The following is an 18998-nucleotide window of genomic DNA, read 5'->3' as shown; positions in this document are numbered from 1 at the left end:
TCGGTTCAGCTCAGCGTGGCACGGTTCGGTTCGGTTGGGTTCAGCCCAGCTCAGTGCCCGCGGCACCGGTGCCACTGTGCCCACCCCGGGGCTCGGTTCCCAGGCCAAGCAGCCTAAAGAAAGATGCACAGCCCCACAGCTCCATGGCCGGGCTGGGGGTCTCCATCCCCTCCCACAGGCACACAGGTGTGCGGTGCCACCAGAGCCACCTCATGAGACCGGACCCCAAGCAGGTAAGGTGTGAACCACATCCAGGTGCTCTCCAGGCCCTACGGGGCTTGGGACCAAGGTGATCCCAAACCATCCCCCAACCCGCTGCTGCGTTTGCTCCCTGCCATGCTGAGTGCACCCAGCGCTGCTCCAGAGGCGTGCCACGAGCAGCAGGTGCTGGGGCAAAGTCCTCCCCTTCCCACCTTTATGACTTGGCTTGATTGCTCTGCCAGGCTTTAATATTCCACCAGCCCTCTGTGCTCAGTGACCCTGCGACGGAGCATCGCTGCTCCATCTGCCAGGCTCTGCTCCCAAAAGCTTTGCTGTCGGATGGAGGATGCCTGCGCTGTCCTTCGCCATAGAACCACGTGGTATGGATGCAACCCCCTTGGTCCCATCGGAAAAAACAGATTTCATCAGCTACAGGAGGCTTGGCGGGAGGGCAGTGGCCAACAAACAGGCTGGGGTGGTTTTTCTGGGGTGTGGTGGTGGTGGTGGGACCCGGTTGGGTTTGCAGCCTGGCTCTTCCCGGCCGGGGAATGCGGGGAATGCTGGCCAGGTAGAGGAGGAGGGATGTGCCCAACGCATCTCCCATCTTGGGATGTGGTTTGTGGGGTCCTTAGGGTCCTTCCCAGCAGCAAACTTCAAAGCAGCATGCGTAGGAACCTCAATTTCACTAGGCTTGGAAGCACCTCACAAAGAAAGTTATTTTTCCAAGGGCAGAATAGTAATTTGTGACCAGTTCTCTCTCATTTGGCTGGATCAGAGATGGCTCTCTACAAGAAATATGGCACTACTTGAGGTCTTCAGCTGCTTTCAGCACCCCAGGTTGCTTGGAGGCTCTCCTGCTTGGATGCCAAGTAGTGTCCTAAGCGCATGCAGGTCTGAATCTGTGGGAGAAGGGGTCACCCAACCATCCGTAAGGTCCCTCCTTCTGTAATTTGATGATTTACCCACAAAGCAGCCCTTGTGCTCATCGCCGTTAGCTGAGCATCACCAAGCCTACCTGCTCTGACTCAGTCCATCCACCTGTTTGTCCGTCCATCCATCCATCCAACCAGCTGCCCATCTGTCTGCCCATCCATCCCATTCGAACACTCACCGTTTGTCCCTCCCTCCCTCCCTCCCTCCATCTATCCATCCGTCCATTTGTCCAACCGTCTGTTCATCCCTTTGCCATCTATTTGTCCATCCATCCACCCATCCGTCTGCCCACCCATCTGTCCAGCCACCCTCCCAGCATCTCCTCCCTCCCCCATGCCATCTCCCTCACCACGGCTGCCCTCGCTGGCTGTTCCTTTGCACACAATGCCTGCCCTTGTTCATCTCCCCGTTGCTCAACCCCTCGCTGTTAGGAAATGCTGCTGAGATCCTCATTACCTTTTGACCTACTTGACGCCCTCCGTGCCCATTTCGCTAATTGTGGCTCACCTCTGCGGGTTGGAAGTGGGGCTGGGTGGGTCACACCCGAACTCAGCACGGTCCCTATGGGGGATCCGTCTTCCTCCTGCTCCCCTTTGCCCTAGGCTGTTCCTACAGCTCGGTGGAGCCTCCCATGACGAACAGGTTTGGAGATAATTGTTCCCCTCCCTAATCTCATCTCTGGAAGATTCATCGCATTGTTTTCAGGCCGTTTGCAGGGGCTTGGGGCTGGGAGGGATGTGATTCACCCAGCACTGCTCCCACAGGTGCTTCATCCTGCCCAGGACATCCTCTCCTTTTGCCAGTCCCTCCCCAGGGAACACCTCCATGTCCATCCCCACCCAAGGGGAAGGATGCCCATGGTCAGGTTTCCCCTTCTCATCGGAAAATCCCAGGCTCTGACCTGTGAGGTTAGGCTGTGCAGCCCTTTACAGAACACATCTCCACTTCCAGCTGGAGTTACGGCTCTGGGAGAGGTTTCACCTGGAAAGCTGCTTCCCAGTTGAAGCTCACATTCCCACTCCCATCTCTCCTCTCCTGCTGGGCTTCCCACACTACAGTGTTGTGGGTCAGCAGGACTGAGCACCCCAAATGCACTGCCAAGAGCTGGGGGCCCCTTGTGGCTGCAAAGCATTGGTGATGCTCAGGGAGGGGTACCAGGTCCCCACACCCCATCCCAGCCAACAGAGGGGGGAGAAGCCCTGCTCAGCATCCCCATCCCTATCTGGGCTCATCTCAGGGCTCAGCCCTTTTCTCCATCCCATCAACCCATCGTCGCCTCCCACCTCCCTTCCCCATGGCGTCTGCAGGACCTCGCTGTTAGGGTGACGGAGCAAACCTGCCTTCCTCCCGGCCCCAGTGACACACTGCCTCCTCCACCCCAGCACTGGGACAGTGGGTCACGACACGGTGACCCATTTCCTGTCCTCCACCTCCATGCGCCCGCCGTGCTGAGCTGAGCGTGTCACCACCCGGCCTTGCTCAAGAGGTGAGGACATATGGGATGTACGGGGACACATCCCTGTGCAGTGCCATGCACGTGGCCGCCGTGCCCCCTCGTGGCAGCACGACACGGGGACAGCAGGTGGCACAGAGCTTGGGGACGAGGAGAGGGGCTGGAGGTGCCACCGGTTGCACCCTATGGAGATGGGGATGGGAACTGGAGCACCCCACATGGCACTGCTGGTGGCACCCAGGCGTACCTGCGGCTCCACCACCCCCCCCTCCACCCGCGTGGTGTTTTTGGCACAATCCGTGCGTGCCACAGCCAAGCCAAGCACTTCAGGCGCCTCTCAAGGGCAGCGCATGCCGGGGAGGCCTGGAAATATCCCCAAGGCCTGCAGAGCCAAAAAAACAGCTGTAATGAAAACACAGAGAGAGGGCAGCGGAGGCCTTCGGTGAGGACACAACTCCTGGGGGGGGAGGGGGGGGCATTGCATCCCGGTATGGAGACATCAGGCTGCCCCTGAGCCATGAGCCACGGGGATGGAGGTGGGGCAGAGGGATGCAGGAGTGCTGTGCTACCCTGGTACCTTGCTCCACGGGGACACCGGGCTGCCTGGGGATGCTGCAGGAAGCATCACCCCATGCCCCAGGAATGGGGACAAGGGACACCGCCAGCAGCACACGTCACATCACTTTATTGTCACAGCAGCCAGACCCAGCTCCCAGCGGGGGTCCGGGTCCAGCCCCTCTCCCCCCAGTACTGCTCCGACTCCCACTGCAGCACATGCTCCTCCATCCTTCATCCTCCATCCTCCACCTTGCATTCTCCATCCTGACCGCACAGAGCAGCTCTGGAGCATCGCTCCCATCTTGCTCTGGAGCTGAAGGTGAGACCAAAGGTGTGGAGCGTGCAAGCGTCCCTGTGTCCTTCCCCATGGGATGCAGGTGGTCACATCACACCTCCATGCCCGGTGCCTGTCCCAAGCCCAGCGCCTGCACCAGCTCATCACTCAGCCCGCTCTTCAGTGTCCGTCGCACTGTGGGGACAGGAGAGTGGCTGCTGGGTCACTGTGCACTGGGCTTTGTGGCCCTGGTGTGGGTATAAGGGGTCCTGGTGGCATGGGTGGGTGCCAGGGTTAGGGGTCTGGAGGGGTCAGGGAAAGGAGGCAAGGCATGGGGTGGCTCTGGGTGACACGGGGACAGGGACACAGAGTTGGGATTGGGACACAAAAGTTGGGAAAGAGCATCTGAGCAGAGCTCCAGAGACAGGAAAGATCAGAGGGGCACAGAATGGGGACAGGGATGGAACAGAGCATGGGGATGCTGAGGACAGAACATGGGGATAGGGCACAGCAGCCAGGACACGGGGGCACAGGGTGTGGGGACAGTGGCACTGGGGACTCACAGGACTTCCTGTTGCCACGGGACCTCCTGCGCTCCCGGCTGGGGCAGGGACGGGGGTTGGCACTGTGCGTCACCGACTTCACCAGGCGGTCCATGATCTCATCCGAGGCGTCGTCGGGTGAGCTGGGGACATCCTCCTGGGCTGGGGAGCCCTGGCTGGGGCTGGAGAGCCCCGTCACTGCATGGGAACACGAGGATGCTGGCAACAACTGGGCGCTCCCTGGGGCCACCCCACTCTGCCACCCCATCTCCAATGTGCTCCTACCGCGGCCACCCCGACTGCGGCGGGCAGGGACATCCGTGGGCGAGCTCAGGATGCTCTTCATGCTCTCGTGGCCCACCTCTGCCTGCTCCTGCTGTGCGGGGCTGGTTGACACCACGGCGGGTGGCGATGCCTCGGTGATGCCAGAGAACTTCTCGGTCTGCAGCAGGACAAGAAGCAGGCACTGGGGACACAGCTCAGAATCACGCGATCATTAAGGTTGGAAGTCCAAGATCAAGTCCAATCATCAGCCCATCGCCACCATGACCACTCACAGAATCAAAGGATTGTAAAATCACAGAATGGCCAGGGTTGGAAGGGACCTCAAGGATCATGAAGCTCCCCTGCCACAGGCAGGGCCACCAACCTCTCCATTTAATGCTACACCAGGCTGCCCAGGGCCCCATCCAACCTGGCCTTGAACACCTCCAGGGATGGACGGGGCATCACAGCCTCTCTGGGCAGCTGTTCCAGCACCTCACCACTCTCATAGTACAGAACTTCCCCCTGACATCTAACCTAAATCTTCCCTCCCTCAACTTCAAATCATTTCCCTTTGTCTTGCTGTTATCTGCCCTTTCAAAGAGTTGACTCCCTCCTGTCTGTAGGCTCCCTTTAGGTACTGAAGGCTGCAATGAGGTCACCCACTGCTTTCTCTTCTCCATGCTGAACAAGCCCAGCTCCCTCAGTCTGTCTTTGTACAGGAGGTGCTCCAGCCCCCTGATCATCTTTTTGCCCTCCTCTGGACCCTCTCCAACAGCTCTCCGCCCTTCTTGTAGAAGGGGCTCCAGACCTGCACACAGTGCTGCAGATGGGGCCTCACAAGAGCAGAGTAGAGAGGGATGATCACCTCCCTGCCCTGCTGGCCACCTCTCTGCTGATGGAGCCCAGGATTCCATTTGCTTTCTGAGCTGAATCACTCATCATTAAGCTTGGAAAAGACCTCTCAGATCCTCAAGCCCAACCCCAGCCCACCTGCACCGTGCCAACTGCCCTCATCCCTCAGTGCCACATCCCCACAGCTCTGGGACCCCTCCAGGTGTGATGACTCCCCCACCTCTTTGGCAGCTGTGCCACTGCCTCACCGTTCTGTTAGAGAAGGAATCGTTCCTAATATCCCATCTGAACGCCCCTTGGCACAACGTGAGGCCACTCCCTATCAGCACAGGGCACAGTGGTGGGATGCTCAGCCCCATACCTCTGTGATGAGCCGGCCACGCGTCTTGTTGCGCTCACGATGGGCCGCACGCTTCTTCTGCTGCTGCAGGACTTGCTCCCGGCACGTGCGGTACTCCAGGGCAAACTCCCGCAGCAGCTTGCAGATGGGCATCACCTTCACATCCCGCACAACGCTCGCCGGGTACCCCAGGTAGAGCAGGAAGGAGTGGAACCTGCAGGGACACCCATCAAGGCACGGCCATCCCCCCACAGGTTGGCTTTGGGGCCGGTGATGCGCTGGGGTTTGGACCCACCTGTTGAGGACACGCCGGTGCACCACCTTCAAGACGACGATGCGCTGGGTGCTGTCCTTGAGGAAGTCGGTCAGCTTGCTCTTGAGCACCGGCTTGGCCTCGTGCTTGGCGATCACCTTCAGGTTGTCCCAGGACGCCCGGCAGCGCCGCTCCAGCTGCACCAGGCTGTTGGCCAACTCATCAAAGTCAACCTAGGGGGAGTGGGAGATTTTGTCCATCGGTGCTGGTGGTGGTGAGGTGAAGGCGTAGGGCCTGGGCTTGGTCTCACCTTGGCAGAGCGAGTGATGGAGGCGATCTCTGAGTAGAGGTCCGTGGTTTCTGGGAACTTCTCCACCACCATCTGGCAGAGGTGGTGGAGCAGGGACTGCCGGTGCACCGTGTCCTTCACCTCCGACACCTTCTCCAGATAGCCCAGCTCAAAGCCTCTGCTCTGAAACCCCAATGCTCAGTGGGGCCTCTCCATCTTGCCACCTTCCCGCTGAGAGACCACCTTCCCCAAGAAGACCATCACCAGCACCCACACCACCTCCCGAGATTCTTGTGGTCTTGGGCACGCATATGCCATGGTTGGTCTTCTCCATGCAGCACCCAAGCTGCATCCCCCAGCACCCCATTCCTCACCTGGGAGCCATTCAGGAAGTTGCCCATGGCCAACAGCGTGGCCAGGATGCACTTGAAGGTGTGATTTTTGGCCAGCTGCTCCATGCCCACTTTCAGATCAAACAGCGGCTCTGCGATTTCCTGGATGGGGGACAGGTGCAGGTGAGATCCCTTGGAAGTCACCTCCTTTGGGGGGATGTTCAACCAGGAACATCCTGGTGTCCTCAACCATGGGCACAAGCAGCCCATGCTTGCCTTGGGGCTCTGCAGCCCCATGTTTGGATGTGGCCACTTCCCCCACGGCTCATCCCAAGGGCACCGCTGAGGGGAAGATGAGGTATGTGGCCCCATACCTGCTCCAGGCTCTCATAGTCCAGCTTGAAGGCCCAGAGCTGGAGCCTGGCCGTCAGGTCGCTGATGGAGGACAATGAAAGCAGGAACTGCTCCGCAGAGCCCAACGGCACATCAGGATTGGCCAGCTGGGCCTCCTGGATCCTCTGCTTCTCCTCCTCGGTCGGGACCATGGTCAGGATTTTCTAAGGTGGGCAGAAAACCACATCAGATACCAGCAACGTCACTGTTCCTCCAGGATGGTGGGAGATGGGACACATCACATCAGGGCCACCTACAGCGTGGGCACCATGGCACAGAGACCTCCTGACCAGGGGAAATGACCCACGCAGGGACCCTGGTGGGCCGGTTCTCCAGTGCTCACCTCAATCCCTTCCTTATTGACTGCAAACTCATCAAAGTTGAGCACGGCTGTCTTGATGATGTGCACAGGTGGCAGCACGGTGAGGCCAATGTTGATGGCATTGCTCCTCTTGGGATCCAGCACCACCACCACTTTCTTTCCATCAGTAACTTTCTGCAAAGGTAACAGGGAGCAGGCTGGCAGCCAGGCAGAGGGCTCACCTTTGTGAAACACCATGGGATGTGAGGGTGAACCACACACACCCATGTGTTGATCATCATCACCCCCTCCCCCATCCTCCCCACTGAGCCTCAAGGCTCTAGCTACCCATCCTCAAGACAGCATGGGGTGACATTGAGACCACAGCACCCCCAAAAACTCTGGCCTGCTGGTACCTTGGAAGCTGGCATCTCTTTTGCACGGGACTCAAAGAGATGCTCCAGTTTGGCAGCGTTGACCTCAACGTTTTGCAAGGATGCCCACAGTGTCGCCTGCCCAAATCTTCCTGACCCCACAGTGCCATCCAGCTGCTTCAGCTCCTTCCAAAAGAGCTTCACTGTCCTCTTCTTCTTGGCTTGGGAAGGACCATCGGCGGCTGAGGGGCCTAAGAAACCTGGGGGAGGTGGGCAGCCAGGGACCATGGGTGGTGGAGGTGGAGGTGGTGGGCAGCCAGGAGCCATGGGCGGTGGAGGTGGAGGTGGTGGGCAACCAGGAGCCATGGGTGGTGGAGGTGGAGGTGGTGGGCAGCCAGGGACCATTGGAGGAGGAGGGGGAGCCATGAGAACTCCAGCACTCGCTGCCTCGATGCTGGCAGGAAGGAAGGAGCCATTGGCAATGGGCCCTGAGTCCAAGACGTCCAAGTCCTCCTCCTCCCCCAGGTCAGTGAAGTCCAAGTCCTTGATTTTCAGTTGCACGGGGCCAGCCTCCAGGCGCTCCCATGACAACTCCACGTCGTTCTTGACGGGCATCATGACAGTGCTCTCCAGCTTCTGCGTGTGGCTCTCGGCATCGATGCTGGATGCAGCACGTGCCAGCTTGGCGTGGGCACTAGCCACCAGCCCACCGTGGGGCCGGCCATTCTCTTGTTCCTGACCACCAGGTCCCTCGGCACAGCTGGACCCCGTGTCCGTATCCAGCTCTCCTTGGTGTGGGGACAATGATGGCTCCTCGGGGAAGACCTTCTGCCTCCCTGGCTCTGAGGAGCCCTTGGCATAGAGCATGTCCAGCATGAACTTGGTATCAGAGGAGATGGTGCTGCAAGTGTCGGAGACGTCCTGCCGGCCTGCGTGGGATCCTGTGGAGAGAGAGAGCCCACCTGTTGGAGAAGGTGCTGCTGGGCTGCACGTAGGGCTAGGAGCCCATTCCTTGTGGGTGCTGGATGGCCAGAGAAGGCTGCCAAGAGAAGTTGTGGGCATCCCATCCCTAGCCAGGCCAGGCTTGAATGGGGTCCTGGGCAGCCTGACCTGATGGGGGACACCCTGCCCACAGCAGGCATTGGAACAGGATGATCTTTGAAGGTCCCCTCCAACCTGAGCTGTTCAATGGCACCAGTACCACCACGGCACCCAGTACCATGGGGTGGGCTGGGGCCAGAGGGGCTCCTAATGCCCACGTGGGTCTCCTAGTACGGACATACTCCCAACCCAGCCCTGCACATACTCATGCGGCGTGGTTCTGTGCCGGAATCAGGGTTGCTGCTGTCCCCATCCCAAGCGATGGGATGCTCCAGTGGTGCAACATCACTGAGGATGTCGATCCGTCCCTTGGCCATGGCAGACATCTTCTCCTTCTGGGCAGCAGCCAGGTTCTCCAAGAAGCGAGCTCTGCGAGATAGGGACAGCTATTGTCTGGGAGCATGGTGAGGATGGGGATGGACAAACCACACCATACAGCACCACACAACAAGCCCTACATGGGGCCAATCCCACAACAAAATCTTTGGCATGAGCCACACCACAACAGGATCCACCCGTGGCCCCAGTCACCTCCAAGCACCTCAAAAAGGTGGGTAAGGGCACCATGGCTTGGGAACAGCAAGACAAGGATGTAATGGCCCAGTGGCAGGCAGGGGAAGCATGGGGACAGAATTGTTGAGGCCAGCATGGACCTCTAGAGGTCACCTGGTGCCACCCCGGTCCAGCAGGGCCACCCTGAGCTGTGCCCAACACCATGTCCAGGCAGCTTCTGAGCATCCCCAAGGATGGAGACTCCACCACCTCCCTCCACCACCTCTGCCACTTGGTCCCAAGCCGATATCCACCACAACAAGCAGCAAGAACAAGCTCCCAGGAGGGCACCGAGTGTTGGAGCTGGGACTCGTGGCACCCTCCTGCTCCTCCTGCCCTGCACAGCTGGGAGCATCCAGCCTGAGGAAGCGCATGCCTGGAGACACACGCATGCCTCTACTTACTCAAACCTCTTCAGAATAGGTTTGTCCCCATGCAAGGAGGGGGCATCCTCCCGCCTGAGGGAAAATAGGGGTTAGCCCCCGCTAATGGAGATCTCTTGTCTCCCACCCCCATCCCGATGGTGTGGCATGAGGACCCACAGCAAGAACTGATCGTGCATGGTGCTGGTGACACTGGGAGCACTGTCCCTGTCATCAGAGCCACCCGACCTGCCACCAGGATGCTGCAGGCTGGAGATGGCATGGAAGCCACATGTGCCACCCCAAGTGGAACAGCTGTGGTACGGAGATCCTGGCCACCCAGACAGGGTGCAAGCAGAGGAAATGAAGGGCTGGGAACAGCAAGCAGGTGTCACGCAGAGCCCGGGCACTTACCAGACAGCAGCAGGTTGGTGCAGCCTGCAAAAGGAAAAGATAGAAAGAGTGGGCAGAGGAGAGAATCAGCGTGGGCAGAGAGGAGGAGTGAGGGGGAAGAGATGGAGCTGGAGCAGAGGTGTGCGCACCCCAGTGAGGCTAAGGATGCTGTGAAGGCCCTGCACTTGAATCATCTCACACTGCCCTCTCCTGTCCTGTGAACCTCACCAGCCCCAGCGCGCCCTGGGGACAGAGGGGACGTGGTGGTGGGACCCCCAGGGCACCATCCCTTACTTGTAGATGCTCCTCTCCCCCATGCTGGGGGGCTCCTTCTCAGCTGGGGGGCTGGACAGGCTGAGCCGCAGGCTGGACGCACTGCTGAAGACACTCTTGGGGCAGGGCCTGGAGAAAGAGGAGATGCAGACAGAGCACAGTGCCATGGAGGACTTCCCAATGTCACACTGCAGCATCCCCGCATCCCACACTTACTCCACTGGGATGCTCAGCTCAGGGCTGTCCTCAACAGGGGGCTCCTTCGCAGTACTGAGGGTCTCATGTGATGGGGATCCGGGGCTCTCTGAGCTCTGCAGAGGGTCGAGCTCAGCACTGCCCCCCTGTGCCCTCCACCCCCGCCGCCCCTCGTCTGTCTTCCTGCGCTCCTTGCGCCCGCCTGCTGGCGGCTCCTCCACGCCGTCCTCCAGCCGCAGTGCGCTCTGCAGTGGGATGGGGACGTGCTGTGAACCCCGGGGACGCATCACACTGCCGTCACCCTGGGTGCCCCACTCACTTCATAGAGGACAAATTGCTGCTTCAGGTCGAGGTCAGTGCCCTTGCTGCTTAAATACTGCTGCACGATCCTCTCCATGCCCTGCTGCTCCAGGCAGTCGGTCACGTCGTAGAAGGAATCTTGGTCTGGGAGGGCGGCCAGCGTCTGGGTGGTGGCAAAGGGACGGGGCTGGCACCGGGGACACGGGGAGGAGGTGGCCCTGTGGCACAGCCCTGGTGCTCACCTTGTTGATCAGTGTCATGGCGAACACCAGCAGCTCCGTGTCAGCCCCATTGCGCTGCTCAAGGATGGCCATCAGGTTGGACCATGGGCACGTACCTGGGACAAGCAACGTGTGTAGGTAGCACCAAGGCACTGGGTTTGGGATACGGAGCACTGCATCCTGAGCATCTCACCCCCTCCTCATCCCCACTGGAGGGCTCTTGGCGGTCTCCCGTTGGCCATGGCTGGCACGTGCCATAGCTGTCACACTCCGTGGCTGCCATGGGGCATGGACAACCCACGTCTTCTGCACCCAACCATCCCCAAGATAAGATCCATGGTTGGGGGCTGGGGCTGCACCCACCTCTCGCCTGATCCACGGCATTGACGGCGCGGATGAGGAGCAGGGCGTTGGGCTCTGTGTACTCCACGAAGACCAGCAGCAGCTTCAGGGCCATCTTTACCACCAGGCGAAACTGGGACAAAGGACAGTGGCTGTGGCAGGGCACTGGCAGTACAGGGGGCTGCACCCGCTCTCCAGGGCTTGGCTTCACTGATGGCTTTGGTGAAGGGTGCTGTGGGCTCAGGGTCCTACAGCTGGCATCCTGGTGGCCAATGGGTGCTGGTACCCAAAGTTGGGCCCTCTCTTACATTCCACCTCTGTGCCCAGGTCACATAAAGGGGCCATGGGGACTCTTGATGACATTGAAGAGCAGCACCCAATGAGCCCAAGGCACTGAGCCCATCCTGAAGGCAAGGCACGGTGTGAACCCCCAAGGGACAGCACATGGGCACAGTCACAGTCAGGGGTGACGGCAGCTTACCAGGCTTCCTGACAGCGTGTACAGCCACTGGATGGTCTCGTTGTGGTTGATGACACCCTGCATCCCATCCACGAAGAGCATGATCTGGCTCAAGGCTGCAAGGCAGGGGCACGGGGTGGTGGCATCAGGCACGCTCCATCAGCGGTGCCACTGAGTGGGGGGGACACGCCATGTACCCACCACGGAGGATGTAGTTCTGGTAGTTCTGGTCCGCCTCTGCCCCCACGTTGATCAGGCACGTCAGCCCATCCAGGTTCACAAACTCTGGCACCAGGTCCTTGTCCTCCTGTGAGCAAAGCCCAGTGATGTCCCCACGCAGGTGCTGGGGGGACGTGGGCACCTCCTGAGCGGGGACACGGAGCCACCTACCTGGAAGAGCTGCTTGAGGGAGAAGAGGGAGCGCCGCAGCTCCGGGCCCTGCGAGTTGTACAGCTTCTCTGCAAGCAAAGGCATGAGAACGGGCTGCTGGGCACAGCGGCACACGGGGACACGGCGCAGTGGTGGATGTGGGATACACATCGGGGCGGGAGCAGCAGCAGCTCCACCACCACCATTTCTTCCAGTGTTGCCACTTCCCTATTTTCTTTTCTTTCTATTTTTGCTGCCCGGCAATGACACAAATATCTGGTTTTCTGCGCTGAACCGAAACAGGAACCCGGGCAGGAGGCACAGCCCCGGGGCTGAGCTACCCACAGGAACCCCATCTGCCCTTCGTCCCCATCCCACGGCTGGCAGCCTTCAAAGGAGGCACGCAGCTCGCCAAACCCATTTGTCTATTTTTTACTGTTTTCCTATGTATTTCGGCCAGGCCAACCAGTGCTCTGCCAAACCTTCCCGGAGCCGCTGGGATGGAGCATTCCAGAGCCTGGGAACCGCGCGTGGGGAGCGCGACCCTGACCCCATTGCTGGTCCTTTCCTTCCCAGCACTGCTGGCTTTTCCCCTCGTTCCAGATGGGAAGCCTCAGCGCGTCCGAGCGCTCGTCCTCACGTGAGCCATTTGTTTGCATTCACCAGGGCTATGTTTAGAACTCGCTCGGATGACCCCAAATCCCCGCAGCGTGCGATGGATTCCCGGCCCCAGCGGTGAGCAGACCCCCCCCAGCTCACCGATGATGGCGTGGACACGGACGGACAGCTGCGTGCGCAGGATCAGCGTTGGCCGCCGGCCCTTCCTAGGGCAAAGGGATACGGGCTGAGCGCTGGCACAGGGGCACCATCCCCACGTGCCCAGTGCCCCCCGCGTGCCTCACCTGACCTCCTCGTAGAAAGCCTCCAGGTCATCCTTCTGCTCCAGCAGCGACAGCTCCAGGTCCAGGTAGTGGCCGGATGGGGAAACCTGCAGCGTGCAGTCCTCCAGCTGGGGACACACAGCTGGGTGAGATGGGGGCCACCTGCCCAGCCCAGGTCCCCAACAGGGGGTGGCAGCAGTGTCCTTCCTGGCTGACGGAGGAGGCAGCTCCACCCTCCCCTACCATAAACCCATTTCCCCAGGCCGCTCCCACTGGATCGCAGGTGCTACCACGTCCTTCAGGAACTCCACCCCTGCACAGAGACCAGCACTGAGCTGCTGGAGAAATGGGGAATCCCACAACAGGGAAACACACAGCAAGGCTGGCACCATGCCTTGGTAGCCCAAGGTCTTGGTGAGCACATGCTTTGATGGTCACATGCTTTTGGTGCTCCTTGGGCTCCCTTGGTAGCCCAAGGCCTTGGTGAGCACATGGTCACATGCTTTTGGTGCTCCCATGCCTTGGTGTCCCCACGCTTTGTTGGCCCCATGCCTTGGTGGCCCCATGCTTTGGTAGACTCAAGCCTTGGTGGCCATAAGCTTTGGTGGTCCCACACCTTAGCAGTCCCATGCCTTGGTGGCCCTGTGCTTTGTTGACCCCAGGCCTTGTTGATCCCAAGCTTTGGTGGCCTCAAGCTTTAGTGGCCCCATGCCTTGGCAGTCCATGCATTGGCAGGTCCATGCCTTCGTGGCCCCAGGCCATCAACTGTCCCTCGGTGAGACCCAGCCTGGTGGCAGTGGCTGTCCCCTTCAGGGCAGGATCCCTGCGCATGGTGAGCCCCACACGGGCGTCCCAGTGTGTGGGCTGCACTGACTCAGCCCCATGACTCAGCCCCAGGTCCACACCCAGCCACGCAGTGGGAGGGGAAGGGCCAAAGGCAGCCCTGGTGCTACAGCATCTGCTCCCATCCTACAGCATCCACGTGTGCCTTCCCACGTCTCTCCCTGCAGCAGGGATAAACCCCCTTTACTTTTACTAACCCCCCCAAAAAACTCCAAACACAGCACGTGATGCATCCAGGGAGGAGATGTGGGGATCAACAGCAAAACCCCACTTTCAACCCCAAATCACTCCAGGGGCCAGGAGGTGAGTCCCCACCGTTCCAAAAGTCTGGGGAAGCCCCAGGGCAGCCCCATGCAGCACCACCAGGGATCCATCCCCTGCATCTCCCTGTGCTCGGTGTCCCAAGCAAGACTTCGCATGTGTGACATCATCACCAAACCCAGAGGGCAAAAAGAAATGAGCCCAAACCATGGTGTGTGCATGGAGTGACGCCTCGCCGTCTGACTCAGCCTGTAGATAAGCAGCAATTTGGCAGGGCAGTGCTGCTGGGCTGGAGTCCATCACCATGCTGTCAGCATTCTCACCTCACTTCTTGCTGCCCCCAGCCATGGCTACATGCACCAAACACTGCTGAGGGCTGGGGGAAGGTTTCCACTCCTGCCCATGTGTCCTTCCAGGATGCACCAAAATGCAGCTTCCGTGCAGCTCCAGAGGGAAGAAATGGCCCCTGCTGTGAGCTGGGGATGACAGCTGGCTGCTGTCAGGGATGGTGACACGGCCCAGCTGTGTAAGCCTGGCTGTGCTCCCCACAAGGGGATGCTCAGGTGAGTGGGATGTGCCTACCCTGGCCAATGTCATCCCCCGGGGAAAGGGACAAGGGACACAGCGTGGCACAGCAGGGGTGCGTTGCCATGCTGGGCATCGTTGCTCCTTGGGCAAGATTGGGTTGTGCTGATGGGGACAGCACTGTGAGGCCATGGGGCAGTGGCTGTGTCCCTGCTCCCAGCTTTGATTTGTTTGCCTCCAGCATGGGAAAGTGTTACAGAGTGGTGTGGGATCACAGCGAACCCAGGGAGGGGAAAGAGAGGAGAGCATCCATCCCACACTCACGCCTCTCAAAGCATTGCAGTGCCCTCTGGCTACTGGTTTTGGGGACTTTTTGGGACTTATCCCGAGGGGACAAGGACCATGCACAGGAGCATGGCTCCAGCCAGGTGGGAACACAAAGCACCATGAGCTTCAATGCTCAGAGATGATACACGTAGCAAATGATGGCTCATGGATGCACCCAGAGCAGGACTGCCCTCTCCAAGCCACTTAATGGAGATGTCTCCATGGGGCAGCAATGGAGATACCACTGACCTGTAAGATGATGGAGCCACAAGCACATCTGGAAGTCTCCAGAGCCAAGACAGACAGACACATCCAAACCGACCCCACCATCCAAGCAACAACGAGCTGGGTGCCCTATCTTGGCACAGCCCTGCACAGCATCCTTCCTATCTGCCGGTGCCGGAAGCATCCCTTCTTCCCCCATCTCCAACACTTGCTATTTTTTTGGCAACCACACTTTCCCAACTTTGCTGAGCTGCAGAACCCTCCAGGCATATTGATATCTTTCAGCATATTTAAAGAAACACTTTGGTGACAGCGTGGGACGTGGGGACGGTCCTCACCTCCTCGGGATGGAGACCCAGCAGCCAAACCCAAGAAACCCAAAGAAGAGAAACTTTTGGAGAAACCCAAAGGAGCTTTAAAACTCAGCTGCAGGCTTCTCCTGGGGCAGAGCCAGAGCAACGCCCGGACTGCAAACCAGAGAGTGCAGTGCCACAGGACTCCCAGCACGGCTTACGGGGAGGAGATGGGGGATTTACTGAAGCTCATTTATCTCTGTTATGTTCTGCAGTCGAGGCTCGATCTTGAGGCCACAAAGCTCAGGATGGATTTTATGCAGTGTGAAGTAGGCTCGTAGCTCACAGCATCCATAACTCAGCATTGCTCTGCACCCTACACCATGGCGACAGCCACCTTTGCGAGCCAACAAACCTCTTGTGCAAGCCAACCCAGCACAGCTCACTTCTGAAATACACACTACTGTGCCTGCAGCCTCTCCCCCCTCCTCATCTCACACCCTGAGGCACAAGGACTGGGCAGTGGGAGCCACTTTGGGACACTGGGCTGGTAGAGGTGTTTATTACCCGGTGCTGCCCCGTACCCTTTCCTGCTGACAGATGGTAGCAGATGGATGGGACAGTGCCCACAGTGGGGAAAAAAAGGAAAGGAAGGCAGGAGGGCCCTAGAGGGCACACAGCACACACGGCCCAGACTTGCTCACACGCCGCCCTCTCCATCCAGCCCTGAGTTCCCCATGGCTCAATGGCCCCAAACCCACCACAGCCAAGGATTTGGGGCACGTGGGGGCCCCAACCCCATCAGAAGCAAGGACTTTGGGCAAGTGAAAGCCCCAAACCCATCACCAACACAGGTTTTGCTCTTCTGCAGGTTTCCAGAGGGGGGGGGCAGTTTGGTTTTGTTTGGAAAATCCCTACACTGACAGTGCTGGGGCAGGGTGCAGGGCATGCAGAGGGACATCCAGGGACAGCGGTGGCACGGAGACGGCCTCGCCACCGCCCTCTGCAATTCAGGTAGTTTGCAATGGGATTTCCTCTGCAGCGGTCACGTGCTTTTGTAGCAAACACAGATTTTGAAGCAAAACACTCACAGGGGTTGAAAGCAAGCCTGCACCCAGAGGGAGCATCACTCAGTGGGGCCCTGCATGACTTGCTGGAAGCTCGGATGCGATAGCATCATCCCGGACCAGAACAATGAGGCTGCGGAAAGCGGGCCGGGAAGGTATTTCAGGCACAAACGGCTTCCTGAAAGCATGAAAAAGCCATCAGCTGCACGGAGAGGAAGCGAGGGGCCGTGCGCCTGTGGGCAGGGAGAGTAAATCCTGCACGGCTCCATTCTGGGGGATTTGGGGCACCCAGGGTGGGAGGATGCTGCTGAGCGAAGCGGGACGAGCGCAGCGTCCAGGGCTGAGGTTTATAGGGGAAAAAATTAATAATGACTGTTCATTTCCTAATTATAGCACGGTGAGTAATGGGGCTGTGAGAGGCACCTGGCAGCGTGGGCACTGTGTGGGGAGGGGGGTTGGCTCCAGCTCCACAATGTCCCTGTCCCCATGGTGGCACCCCGGGCCACTGATCCCGTTACAGCTCCAGGGTGGGGAGGACGCATGCCTGAAATTTGAGTTTGCCCCATTCGTCATGTCTGGAGCTGCGTGTTCCCAAACAAACTGCATTTAGTCAGCAGCCAAAAATCCCATGACGGGGACACCATGAGAGGCTGCTGCTCTGCCTCATGAAAAAATGAAAGTGGGGACGAACGGAGCTCGTTTGCCCAGGGGAAGGTCTCACAGCAACCCTCTTCCCATTGCCTTGCCCCCAGCTTTGCGCATTGGTGCCATGGAGATGCGCAGCCATGGCTGAAGTGTCCCAGGCCCATGGAAGAAAGGGGAGAAAGGGGAGAAAACCCACCCACCCCCCATCAGGAAGGGACTGTAAAGAGCACTCCGATGGCAACGCACCAACAGGGGATCCCCAGGCAGGAAGGAAGTGGGGATAGGAGGCTCCAGCCTGGGTTGGGACGCCAGCAGTGCTTCAGACCCCCGCTGCTGTGCCTCCTTCCCTCCCCCCTTCCCAGAGGAAGTTGCTCACTGCAAGATTTTCTGCGGGGCTTTCCTTCCAGCCCATGCAAACGCTGAGTGGGACAAGGGGCAGGCAGCCCCGCAGCCCCGTGCACGGCCAGGCGGCTGAATCCCACGCTCGGGCCGTGCTGGGGGCTCACCGCGCTCCACCGCAGTGTGCCGTGGGATGCCGACACAGAGCCCCAAGCCATTGCAGTCGGATGGGAACCGGCCTGAAAAGGCAAAGCCACTTCCTCTGCGACTCCGGGCGGGTTGGCATCAGGCGGAACGAGGGCAGACCCCGCGGCTCTCGGGGACACGCGGTGACACTGCCCACGCTCCGGTCACCGCGGCAGCAGCAGTGTCCCCATGGCAGCGCATGGCTACAGCCACACAGCCACGTCCTTCCGACGTGGGGGTGTGGATACGGCTGTGCCCGCTCTCTGCAGAGAGTTTTCCGAGCCCTCCACCGCTCCTCTATCCCCAAGCAGCAACCGCGCAGCCCCACGGGACCCCAGCCCCACAGCCACGCTCGGGATGCTCAGCGCGCCCTCCCCACCTCCCGTCCCCCTTATTTACCGGCAGCGGCGCTCCCAGCAGCCGGTGCACAGCGGGCAGCTGCGCTCCCAGGGCCAGCGCTTCCTCCACGGCGTAAACAGGCGCACGTCGGGGCTCCGGGAAACTGCCGCAACCGAAGGGATCGGAGTCTTCCAGGTATTGCACCCGGCACGGGACCGCAGTCTCCGCCATGGTGGCACCGCCACGGCCGCCGCCGCACAGCGTCCGGTGCTCCGGGGGTGGCACAGGGACGGCCCCCCGGCACCGCCCCGGCACTGCGCAGGCACCGCCCCGCGCTCGGGCGCCCTCCGCGGGTGTAAGCGGGGCCTTGCTCGGGAAGCTCCAAAAGGTTAAAAGGGGGCGGGGAGAAGGGATGGGGGGCTGGGGGGCTGCGGGGGGCGAGAGGGCGTAGGGATGCTCCGAAGGCACTAAGGGGCTCCAGGTGCACGGGGATGCTCTGCGTGCGTGGGGTGTGCAGGGATGGTCCCTCGGGGGGACGGTAGGGGGGCAGGGGTTCGGCAGGTGATGGAGGAGACAGCAGGTGAAGGAGGGATAGTGATGGTGATCACCTGACAGCAGGTGATGGTGCAGCAGGCGGATGGAGGGGATAGCGGGGGGTGGAGGGACAGCGGGTGACGAAGGGAAAGTATTTGATGGAGGTACAGCAGGTGATGGAGGGATAGTAAGTGATGGAGGAACAGCAGGGGGATAGAGAGGACAGCAAGGGATGGAGGGGACAGCAGGTGATGGGGGCACAGAAGGTCATGCAGGGGACAGCAGGGGGACAGAGGGACAGCAGGGGATGGAGGGAATCGCAAGGGAGATGAAGGGGACATCAGGGTGGTGAAGGGGAGGGGGGGGGGACCAAGGCAGGTGCAAGGAGACCACTGAGGGGTGGGAGGCTTTGGGGCACGTACAGAGGGACCAGAGCTGGGGTGAGGTGGCATGGAGGTGCTGCATGGGGTGAGTGGGGCAGTGCTGGCGACCAGGAGGTGGCATCGGGGTGATGCTGGGGACCAGGGCGGGTGGGACTGCTGAGGTGACACCGCAGCATTGGGTTCTAAGGCAGATGAGGTGACACTGGGGCAGTGTGGGGGA

At 60.1% G+C, this 18998-nt stretch overlaps 1 protein-coding gene across 2 annotated transcripts; it reads right to left on the bottom strand.

Moving 5' to 3' along the window:
* Window positions 1-3192: 3192 nt before the first annotated feature.
* FHOD1 (formin homology 2 domain containing 1) lies at window positions 3193-18166 on the bottom strand. 2 transcript variants are annotated; one of them, XM_048958815.1, is made up of 24 exons: window positions 17922-18166; window positions 12833-12939; window positions 12690-12754; window positions 11952-12019; window positions 11763-11868; window positions 11583-11677; window positions 11123-11234; window positions 10781-10875; window positions 10558-10701; window positions 10260-10483; window positions 10065-10172; window positions 9792-9815; window positions 9420-9473; window positions 8669-8832; window positions 7405-8303; window positions 7031-7183; window positions 6669-6851; window positions 6337-6456; window positions 5984-6145; window positions 5716-5906; window positions 5442-5634; window positions 4247-4403; window positions 3983-4159; window positions 3193-3614 (listed from the first exon to the last, which is right to left on the bottom strand). In XM_048958815.1, the coding sequence occupies exons 1-24, from the start codon at window positions 18090-18092 to the stop codon at window positions 3532-3534; spliced, it is 3855 nt and encodes a 1284-aa protein (XP_048814772.1). In that variant the 5' UTR covers window positions 18093-18166; the 3' UTR covers window positions 3193-3531. The 2 variants fall into 2 exon arrangements, with proteins under 2 accessions (XP_048814772.1, XP_048814773.1); XM_048958816.1 differs by lacking the exons at window positions 9420-9473; window positions 9792-9815 and having other exon boundaries at window positions 3195-3614; window positions 17922-18165.
* Between the last annotated feature and the right edge of the window lie 832 nt (window positions 18167-18998).

The sequence above is a fragment of the Lagopus muta genome, chromosome 12 (genome assembly GCF_023343835.1).
Source record: "Lagopus muta isolate bLagMut1 chromosome 12, bLagMut1 primary, whole genome shotgun sequence".
NCBI lineage: Eukaryota > Metazoa > Chordata > Aves > Galliformes > Phasianidae > Lagopus > Lagopus muta.
The sequence above is the reverse complement of the archived record's forward strand: the minus strand, read 5'-3'. Positions and strand labels throughout refer to the sequence as shown.

What these genes read in the sequence shown, in the direction of transcription:
- FHOD1 (XM_048958815.1), bottom strand. Translation starts at nt 18,092, where the DNA reads ATGGCGGAGACTGCGGTCCCGTGCCGGGTGCAATACCTGGAAGACTCC. An exon ending in ACACGCTGTCAGGAAGCCTG is followed by an intron (nt 11,235 to 11,582) that starts GTAAGCTGCCGT and finishes CCTTTGTCCCAG; the next exon opens with TTTCGCCTGGTGGTAAAGAT. An exon ending in CCATCACTCGCTCTGCCAAG is followed by an intron (nt 5,907 to 5,983) that starts GTGAGACCAAGC and finishes CACTCCCCCTAG; the next exon opens with GTTGACTTTGATGAGTTGGC.